Raw genomic sequence first — 11348 nt, forward strand, 5'->3', positions numbered from 1 at the left:
ACAAGCAGAAGCAGTGCTCGCCTTCCAATTAAAAACATAGGGGCAATAAAGCAAAGAATTCAAAACAACTTCTATAAAGAGACTGTTGATGAGGGTGAAGGCTATTGTCTGCAGCACTAGAGGAAAAGGGATGCATCGGGAATGCCAGTCAAATGGCTATTTGTAAGTTAAACCAAGCAAGACGGCAGAGGTACCATGCTTGTGGGCCCACTCGAGAGGCAATTAAGCGTTGCTGTGGAGACCCACAATAGTGTGTGCCTTTTCCGATCATGACACGCCTGGTTTCACATAAACTAAGAGCTGTTGGGGGTTCTTTCTTCTGCAGGGGTCTGTGTCTGAGAGAAACAGGGGCAAGCTATCTTTCAGGCCAACCGGAATAAAAGAGGGCATCAATGTCGTCTCAGTGCCAAGCGCAACCACTTCAGATAATCCAACCCTATGGTCGCTTAAGTATGTATAGGGTACGGGTGGTGGGGGTTGGAAGTTAGCCATGGGGTGAGACGAGCCATTTGTCAAACTGGATTCTGCAAACAAATTTCACTGATGAAGTTCTTCTCTCTGCAGGAACCCTTGTCACTTCAGGGAACCCTCTGATATTTGAGACAAGAAAACATGCTGGCGTTGTTTACTAGACAGAGACTTAATCAGACTCAGAGCCCATTATTTATGAGAAGACATGTTTTTCTAGCAGAAGTTGTCAAAAGGGGGCAAATAATAAAAGCTTTTGAAGGAGCTTGGAAGTCTGTTTGAAGCATTGGTAACCCGCCATAGTTTTGCCATAATTTATTCTTTATGGTCTGAGGAGCTGCTGGAGACTCTCTGGAAAAATCCAGGCTGAGGTGATGATATAGAATCAGGATGTGCACTGGGAGAACTGGGTGTCTCTGGCATGCACAAGTCCATCTACGAAACATTTCCTGGTGGTGTTTACTGTCTGCTGGCTGCTTACAGTGGTAATATTTCCGCTTCTTCTAATTGACAGTCTTGTTTCCGGGGACTGTGAAAATATGTACAGTCAAAACAACATGCATGAAGTTTAGTACAAATTTAATGATGCACATTGGCGCAGAAACTTAAATACACAACGACACGTGTGCACTCTGGGACCAGGAGCCCCCTCACCTCCCACCACCACTTCCACTGTAACTGTAATCAGTGGTTTCCTTCTAATGTAATCTACATCCATTCTATTCTAACAGGTTCAGTAGTCAAGGAAATAGGTACAGAGCAGCCCATGGACACAAACAAAGACAAGAAAAGGACCTTAGTGCGGAGGAAGTTGACTTTGCATGACATTTCTGACTGCTCTGACAAAAACAAGAGGATATAGTTTGATAAGGTGTGACGAGGTTCTACAACAACAAAGCAGCATCTGACAAGTACCTTTGATACGGTTATGGCCTTCTTGAAGTCCCTTCCTCCAAATATTCTGAAGCCCCATGGTGAAGGGCCAATCAGGTTCACCGTCAGCGCCATCGAGTGATCAGGTCGTCACGGTCACTTTTCAAAACCTTGGGGAAAAACAGATGAGTTCATGTAAATTTGACAGCAAGTAACATGTGGGGCCTACACATGTGCATGTCAATTTAATTAGAGGCCTTTGTTGGTCAGATTTAAAGGTTAAACTTGTGCATGGGGCGCTATCAAGCAAAACAATGACAAAAGACCTAGTTTGATGACATCGTGAAGGAGCTTGGGATCATGGGAATTGTTGTCTTCACCATCATTGCCGATGAAAATCATTGCCTAATACAACTTAGGCGCAAACAGTTTTCAAGGATGAGGTAATGTAAGTTTTGACGATTGTTGGAAACATTGAGAATTATTAAAGAACACACGTCAATATAATATGAAAACATAGGTCTATCTGTTTCTAAACATTTTAATGAAGAATTGTTTCATATAACATATTCAATATTTGATCAACAAGTGATGACAGTCTTTCATCTCCAGCAACACTTTGCTTCGACTGGCCTAAGTCTCGTTGACATGGATTGTGTAACCGCATCAAAAAGGAATGGGAAGAATCTGAAACCAAAGACACATGACTAACATAGTTTAAGTGTCTGCAAAGTCAAAGAGTTTCATTAAATCCAAATGTTCTTTCAAGACAAATAGAATAAAAATGCAAACAGCTCGGTGTACAAGGGGCCTAATTTTTCATTGTGTTCATCTGTGACCACTGAGTATGGTGTATGTATATACAGTATACAGTTGATTTATGGCATGTAGTATGGTGGCCCTTTAAGACCACTTTATGAGAATGGGCTACATAAATAATAATAAACAGTTGTGATGTGTTTTGTAAATCTGTAGTTCCTTGGAGGATATTTTGGATTTGAATCGTGAGTGTTTGCACGGACATTTACAGATTCTGCCATGCACAGTCTGTTTTGAATTTCTAAATGTCACACTAAATACCATGTTTATGGAGACGGCAATGTGTAGTAAAACCATGTGATGGAGTTCGGACTTTTCTACCCCTCTTGTAGACCGACTTTTCAAGATTGGCATGATTGCACTATTGACGAAAATCACATTACCCACTGGTTCGTCATTGTTTTAATTTTTCCCAGAACAAAAAACTTTATGTGAACAATAGCATGAGGTTTACAGTCAGCATTGATTATCATGCTGTTTGTGCTCTTTTAGGCTTTGGTTTATAATTTTTTTCCATCATATGTCTAGAAGACTCCATGACAAATGAGACAAACATCCTCCAGATTGCAAATTGAACTTTTAAAATATTACAAAATTATAATTAGTGACGACAGCATGATGCATTACTGCAGTACGGACAGTTGCAAATATTTTCTCTAGAAGCTTGTGAGAACTTCCCTCATTTTTGTAGATGTATGAAAATGAAGATCCACAAAGGCTGTTGGCTAAAAGGGTGTTGACCTGACAATGACTATTATGTATCCAATTCCCTGTTGTTTGACAGCCTGTGCCAGTGATTAGAATAGTGACAGCATGCACCACTGGTGTTAGCAATAAGTGAGTGTCTTATATATATTATCGCATCTTTAAAGGAAGAGGTGTCTAAAACAATATTTTCTACTGAACTAGATGTTACGTACGGTATTTAAACAATCTTCTAAAATATTAGGGGGCCAAAGCCATAGCAGACAATGTTTTTAGGCAGGGAGATGCTTTTCTTTTTGACTTGCTGATTGTGTTGCCAGGTTACCGCAGACACTGCTCATAGTTGCAGCTGAAGTTTGTTGTGAATGCGTGTGGAGACAGAGCTCTGAGGTGTGCGGTGATGATGGGATGAGCACATGCAGGTTCATAAACACATTAACACCTGCACACTGCAGAGAGAGAGAGCCACTGTGTCTATGACTGAAACTTGCCAGATTTATTTTAGACGTGCAACAAGTAATACTCATAAACAATAAGCTAAAGTATAGACTGCTTCTCTCTCTTAAAGAAAATGTCTGCATCCAAATAGTTTGCATTATCTTTATTCTAATTAAAAACACAGTCTGGGGTTGCATCAATCTTCGAAGGTTAATGCAGAACTCACCATGGCTTATACCTCAGTTGCTGTTTTTTTTCAGATCAGGACAAACTGCATCAATTATTTTGAATCTGTATGATAAACCTTCTAAATGAGTAATAAACGTGACAACATGATTACGTGGTACAGTTACAGTGGGCATTTTACAAATCAAAGATATGATTTTGCTTCGGGTGGCCTCCCTCTTGTGTTGCACTTGAAGGTGTGTGTATGGATTAGAAGTGTGAACTCCAGATGCCGCCCCCCCCCCCTGCAGATTACCTCATGAATATTCACATAAAATCCAAATTATTGCCAGAAAGAGGCTAATGCTTTTCACACTGGTCTACTCTCCTCTCTTCGTGCGATAAGACTCTGGACTATTTATATGCAGTCTGACGAAGTATTGATAACCAATATTTCACAAATTTGAGTTTTTTTTATTGGACTGATACTTAAAAATTAACCAGGCAGGTTTTATCTCTATACAAAAGGAAAGCTGGCAGGTTATGTAATCTGTGTGGACCTGAACATTAACACTGGTAACACTGACTTTAGAGTAAAGCACAATCACAGAAACATAAAGGAGTTTAGCAGATCAGTATATAATAATTAATAATAATTAGGAGATTAATTTTTACTTTTGAACTTTAACATGATTCAAAGTACACTGAGCTATGTACTGTAATGCAAATTAGTTAAAGTTATCAATGAGGCTGACAATGCAGAATAATGAAGACAAAGGAAATCACAGTCAAAAGGGAAGTGGATCCAGGATATCAGCCACGACGCTCTCACAAATACCTCCAAACACTGGCTCATTTCATCATCTGCACATTCCACAAGTGTTTGGGGCCAGCAGTGCAGACCCAGTTACTCATTAGCAGTCTGGGCCAATCAGCAGGGTTACTGGGCTCACCATTATTAACGTCTCTTAATTGCTGTGGCCTCAAGAAATAAGTGTAGTTGTGATAATGACAGGGAGCAGCTGACCCTAAACTTTCCCAGCCTCTGAGGATGTCAAATAGTTTCATGAGCCCCGGCAGCTTCTCCTATAGAGCACCAAGCACCCTGCTAATTCTCTGTGTAAATGTCCACTGTTCACATCGTAACAAACGCTAGTGGCGGATGATGTCAAAGGGAAAGGATGGTGAAAGACTGCTGCAGAGCTAACAGACAGCACAGTGGTGGTGAGGATAAGTGGCACACTCATGGTCTGTGCTTAATTGGCCACTGATGAGGTTTCAGGACTGCACTGCTGCTCATATAAAACAAACTGCTGAACACAGTTTGATGAAAGTCTCCGCACACAAAAGTAGTGCTGGGCAGCTGCCAGGATGCATAAAAGGTGAATTCTGTTCTGGTGACATCTCGCTGCTTTTGCTGGCAGCAATACACACACGCGACACAATGAGAAAAATTCTAGTCATGAAGTCATTTCTGTGGCTTGCAGCTCAGCATTAGCTGCACACAGCAGGATGTCAGCGTGAGGACAATGCAAACTCGTACTGTAACTGTAGTAAAATACTTACACCGACAGATTTATGACTTACATGCATAACTTCATAGCGACAAACAGTGAGGTGTTAATACTGACATAGAAAGAGGCAGCATCCTCAATTCCTTGACAGATGTATTCTATGAAGTCACCTATCTGACTTAACGCTGATACTTGGGCTTTGCTTATGTGCCTCACTTTGTGGAGGAGACTGAGATCATTTATTTCTATGCAAAGCTTAACTTTGTTAAAATGTTACAAATAATTACATTTTATTTTTTGTTTTCTTAATAGTACCTAAAGAACTTGTTGGCATAGCAACCATACCTTAAAAACTGACTCTTTGTTACAATGCTATTGATTGATGATTTTGTTGATTGCATCATTTCTTTCTCAAGTTTATTTGAAATTATCAATTTGATATCCATCTTCTGAATGGAAATAGGACTAAAGTATACAATATATAGCCTGTACATTTTCTGTTCCTTATTTAACATCAAGAACAACATAAAATGGTTTCAGTAATGTTAGTGACTGTTAAGAGGTGGAGTGATATGCTATAAAAAAGGTATCACATTTGTGGTGAGTGTTAGCTTGCCCTACAAATTACAAAGATAAGGCTGTCCCCATGCTGTTTTACCCACTTAAAAAGGTAGTTTAATGCAGTAAGAATTATTACATTATTATATGATAGTTCAGTTAGATTTTTACATCCATGCCTTTCCTATACTGCTTATCCTTCATGGGCTGCGTTGGGAGCTGGAGCCAATTCCACATGAAATTAGGCGAGAGGCTGGGTACACCCTGCCAGCATATCACAGGTCATACTCACAGTCTCCAATTAACCAAACCCCATATCGGCACGTCTTTTGGAATGTGGGAGGGAGTTCTCACACAAACTTAAGGAGAACATGCCTAACTGGGATTCAAACCAGGAATCTTCTTGATGTGACAGTCACCACAGTGTCGCCCCAGTAAGATTAGTTCACTGATCAGTAGATGCAGCCCCGGGATTCTGTCAATTTTGTTAATGAGGGCGGTTGAGGTACATCTCCATATTTTTTTTGTCCTTCAGTATCTAACAACGCATTGTGCCAGGAGAGTACAGGCCATTTGATCTCTAAAGACCACCATGTTTCTCCACTACCGAGCTGCTAAACCTACAAATGAAACCTGTTTCTATGAAAAGCTTTACTGACCCATAATGGCTTAAATTGAAACACTGCGTGGAATGTACAGGCACAGCTCATTAGCTATTAGCATCAGCTTGAGACTGACTGACAACAATATTTGGATTCACAAAGACACAAATCTCTGTTCTGCTACTCTGCACATGAAGCCCGTTTTGAGATAGCAGGATTGATGAGATATTCAAAAATGTAAACAAAACCATAATCAGCAGTTGGCCCAGACTGTATTTCAGTATCCAGGGACATTCTCGTTCTAGCCTGTCATGTCCATAAGTCAAATATCTTGTCACATCTATGTGAGATTGGCCCTACAGGCAAAAAAAACTGATAGTGGAGGTATGAAGGGGAAGAACAGGCCCTGTGTAATGTTGGATCCAGGACCCGCTGCTCCAACATGTAGAGAGCTGCAAGGTTTTCATTTACAAAGGATTATAAGTTACATACTGCTAATGGTAAAATATTTATTAATGTAATGAATTAACATTATTTTGATATTCTACAAGTTTCTAACATTGCTGATAGTAATGCTGCTTCTTAAGATACTGAAACATGTTAAGTAGTACAGCACAAATCACAAATAAAAACTCTGTCATGTAGTGTTTGCTGTCAATTTTCTGAGAGTGAATGCAAACAGTATTACAGGTATTCTTATTTGTCTTTGACAAGAAATAAGAGAAGACGCTCACTACAAGCCTGAGCGCAACTCCCTGGTGATGAGGGGCCGCAAGCCTGAGTGTCCTTACTCGGAGGCTCGTAAACAAATAGTAAGACTGAACTGATGTTAGAACGTTTACTGTAATGTGTACTTAAAAAGTATAGTCTGAGCAGAAGGAGTGAAACCTGCTAACACAAGCCTGAAACAAGATGGTGTAATCTACCGTGTGCAGCAAAAATGTTGACTCACCACAGATGAGTCATTAACTTTGATCTGCACGTTGCCACAACAGAGTTACGGCAACCAGCTGACAGTTATATTAGTTTCTTGTTTTTTTTTTAAATGCAAAGAATGTTTAAGTGTCATAACTTTCATTATATTTGACAAAGCTAATCTGGAGAACACCTCATTAAATCCAAGGAATGAAACATTGGGGAGAAACAAGTTGTTACCATATGCACTGTAGTAGAAAACATGTAAACTGAAGGGTATTAAGTTTAGTAAGTGGATCACTGCTTCCTCAGAGTAATAAACTGTCTGGCAGCCAAACCTGGCCACCTACATCCACTCTTCACCTCCTTCCCTGAATCACCAGAGTATTTAACTGAGACAGTTTTATTTCTCCTTGAACTCCGAGCCAACATCTTCTGGACTGAAATGAACAAGCATGGACTCTCCGGCATGCCAATACTGAACGAATAGCTGATGATCATAGCAGACACAGTACATTCAACTGAAAAGTTGCGCTCAGATGAACCACTGTAGCTGCAGGGGAATATTCCTGGTATGAATCACACTTGTCAAAGCTCTCGCTGGTGGCCGTATGCCAGTGTGAACCTTTCACAGCCCACGTCAGTGATGAGGCCGGCTGTTGTTGACTCTACCCTGTGTGTCACGCAGTGCAGAGGCTGGCCGAGACCTACCTGGACACACACACCCACTGAATAAAAAAAGAAGAAGAATGCAGCAGTGAGCCTCTCCCTGGACCGGGCACACTGCTGCAACATTCTGTACATTCTCAAAAATCACACCCAGCTGGTCAGATGTAGCTGCAGTCACCAAGGAGATGAGAAAATAACAAAACAATAACAAATTATGTCAAAGGGGTGTTGGTTGACAAGCTTCTGCATCATCATAAATGGCTGCTATCACTAATAGCCCATGTATCATCAAGATAATTATAGACTGAGGTGTGTAATTTTTGTGGGTTACTCCCTTTTCAATGAAAAATGTAAGGGTGTGTGCTCCTGTAGCAGGCGAGTGACGATTCTGAAACCAGGACTGAAACGTACAATACAAATATTTCTACGGTCTCTAGTCGTGAAACAGTATGACAGAGTTGAAGGTGCAGAGAGAAAGTCTATGTAATGACATCATAAATGCAGTGCAGCAGATCAACGTTTGGGATTTTTGTATTAATTTGAATGGCCAACAACATTTTAGAAAAACCAACAGCAAATTTAAACACCAGCTTGTATGTAAGCTGGTTTGTCAAAGTAGCATAGAACCATATTCAGCTATTTTTCAACAGAGGTGGTGCCTAACTTAATCTATATCAAGTCAGTCATCATATACACAAATATGTATCCACAGATATACTAAATGGACTAAAATTAGATCAAATATTCAAAATAGGCTTGTTTTACAAAAACAAAATTGCAGCTACAGACCCTCACTAATAGGGGGTGCTGCAGCCCCCTACTTTGTTGTCCCAGTGTTCTCTTTACTTGACAAAAGTGAAATTATTTCACTGTAATGCAAGTTAATCGCAAAATTATCGTTTAATTTAATTTTAAGTTAAGGGTATACATTTTGTAAATATCACACATCCATAAATATCTATAATTTCTTGAAGAAATATTCTGACCACTTTGCTGCAGCACTGCTGTAGTGGACTGGATTGTCTCCACTGTGATGTTTGGCTGTAACAAGGCAAAGACACTGTGGTACTGGCTCCACTTATCTCCCTCTGCATCATCATCATCTGCAGATCATATTACTGCTGTTCACACTGAACAGACTCCACACACAGCTGCTCCGCAATCAGGACAGTATACCACATCCTCTGCATGCACCATGACACGCTTCGCACAAAAAGGCACACACCAAGCACCATGTTGTTCATTAAGTGCACACTCTCTTTGAAGATACTGCTGCAGCAGAGATTTGTCTCATATAGAGATGCTCAGACATTTTTTGGAGGTTAGAGACGTCCTGTCACACAAGCTTTGATGTCAAAGATAACTGACTTCATCACAGAGAACAGTCAGTTCAGGCCCCAAATAACAAGAAAACAGTGAAATTCATTAAAAAAAACTGTACTTTAAAACTTCATTTTCATACACTCAATAATTTGGAGTTAGAAGGTAACAAGCCTGCCATTTACCCATTTTCTCTAAAAGCCACTGCTTTGCTATGTCCAAAATTACAGTGGTCTGGTTTTGGTTCCTGGATGACTTTATCCTGTCTGACTAAAAACATAGTGTTCGTTCTCGCTCTCTCTCAGAGAAAAAAAGAAAAGCCATCAGGAAACCAACACAATCTGAAGTGAGGGGAGGAAAGCTCAAGCATTTTTTAAAAAGGCAGTTGGGCACAATCACATAGGAGAAGTTAGACAAACAGCAGGCGGTGGGGGTTTGAGCACACGAGGCCTCACTGGGACTGTTCTGCATTACAGGAGACACCTCAAGCAGTTACCCACCTGCTGAGCTCACAAACCACCTCTATTTGTTTTTTGAACACTCGATTAGGTGAAGTGGAGGCCCAGCCTTTGTCTAGACATTTTAAATGGAAACAGGGAGAAATAATTAAAAAGTGAAGGCTTCAACTTGAACTTTAAGTGGACTTGGCCGATCCAGAGTCATCATCCTTTACCAGGCCACGTTAAAATGGAAAATATAATCACCTGTTCGTTAAGGCAACACTAATACAGATCCCTGAGGCTGCAGCTGGTCCAGACCCTCCACACATCGTCCTACCAATATAAATGTGCAAACTGAACCTCACCTCATCTTCTCAATACAGATATATACACAGGGTAGAGCTTAATTAATTCAATTCAGTTCAATTTGTCTCAACAGTATCTCAAGGCACGTGACATAGTGAAGTTGAGACCTCACTAAACTTCAGAGAAACAGTTCCCTCGATGAGAAAGTACTGGTGACAGTGGAGTCGTAGATCTGGGAAATTAGACTATTTAAATTTAAATATATAACTAATGCATTGTGTAAGCAAAGGGAGGAGGTCCAACACATAATTGATCTGCCTCAGATTTGTAAAATGTCCATAAAGAAGAGTTTAAAACCTTCAATCAGAGGCAGAAATCAGTCTTTACACTTACAATAAACACTAATGTGACATCTCTTGCGTTAATAATCAATATCAAGTGATAAACATGTTATCTTGGTATCATTTCAGTTCATACTGTTCTATATTCAGGAGCAGACTGGAAACCTGGACCTGGTGTGAGCTGAAGTTTGCCAAGTCAGTTCAGACTGAAGTTCATCGTTAGACAGATACTAGAGCATGAAGGTACTTTGCTCAAGTCAGCATGAAGCTGATCTTCTCTTTAATGTCCCCACTCTTGTCATGAACAGATATGTTATCACAATAAACCACTAACTTCATTAATGGCGCCATGTCATAAAACACAAGGTACGAGGAGCTGAGACACTTTGAACCAGACTTACCGAGGTGAGGGCGGTGTGACTGAAGGAGTCTCCTCCACCTGCTGAGCGTCAGTGTTCGTCCTCCACACACTCACTCACTCACTCACTCACTCACTCACACACACAGTCTTCACCTCAGCACCGAACAACCAGCGCCTCCACTCAGCGGGACACAAACACTCAGAGCTCCCTCAGCAGCAGCAGTGAAGCTGGGAACTCCTCGTCTCCTCGTCTCCTGCTTCACGTCCTCGCGTCCTCACGTCACGGCGAGCACCAAGTACACCTGAGGGTGCGCGCAGCTGATCAACGACTGCAGCGCGTTCGCGATAAAATGTGTCTGCCACCAGGATAAAGGTGTTTAAGCTCGTGCAGCAGAGAGGGGCGTGTCGAGAGGAGGGGGGGGAGGGGAGGAGAGGAGGAGAGGAGAGGAGGAGAGGAGGAGAGGAGAGGAGATGAGGAATTGAGAGGAGAGGGGAGGAAAGGACAGAAGGAGGAGGGGAGGTGGGGAGGAGGACGGTGATAATTGAGCCATTTATTACAAAACACACAGCGGCTGCGTTTTGTGTTCGCGCGCCATCTACTGGTGGAGGGGAGCAGAGCAGCACAGGCGCGTCTCGTCACCCGGCTAAGCCTAGTTTATGCTAGTGTGTGTGTGTGTGTGTGTGTGTGTGTGTGTGTGTGTGACTTGATAACAATTGAGGAATAACAATAAATACATACATTGATTTATACACAAATACATACATTTACATTAAAAAATAGAACTTGTATTTTTCATCTGAAATGGTTAATTAATTAATTTATGTGTATGTTTATAAATAAGTAGGTTTATTTT

At 41.0% G+C, this 11348-nt stretch overlaps 1 protein-coding gene across 2 annotated transcripts in view; it reads right to left on the minus strand.

The window, feature by feature from the left end:
• pdlim2 (PDZ and LIM domain 2 (mystique)) overlaps positions 1–10897 on the minus strand; it is a 36492-nt gene extending 25595 nt beyond the window's left edge. Inside the window, exons 1-2 of one of the 2 annotated variants that reach the window (XM_020093580.2) lie at positions 10535–10897; positions 1384–1511 (exon numbers count right to left, since the gene is read on the minus strand). In XM_020093580.2, coding sequence (XP_019949139.1) covers positions 1384–1476 — 93 coding nt within the window. In that variant the 5' untranslated portion in view covers positions 1477–1511; positions 10535–10897. The remainder of the gene's footprint in view (positions 1–1383; positions 1512–10534) is intronic. The other variant, XM_069524011.1, reaches the window with a different exon arrangement.
• Positions 10898–11348: the final 451 nt, after the last annotated feature.

Source organism: Paralichthys olivaceus, chromosome 4 (assembly GCF_024713975.1).
Source record: "Paralichthys olivaceus isolate ysfri-2021 chromosome 4, ASM2471397v2, whole genome shotgun sequence".
Taxonomy (NCBI): domain Eukaryota; kingdom Metazoa; phylum Chordata; class Actinopteri; order Pleuronectiformes; family Paralichthyidae; genus Paralichthys; species Paralichthys olivaceus.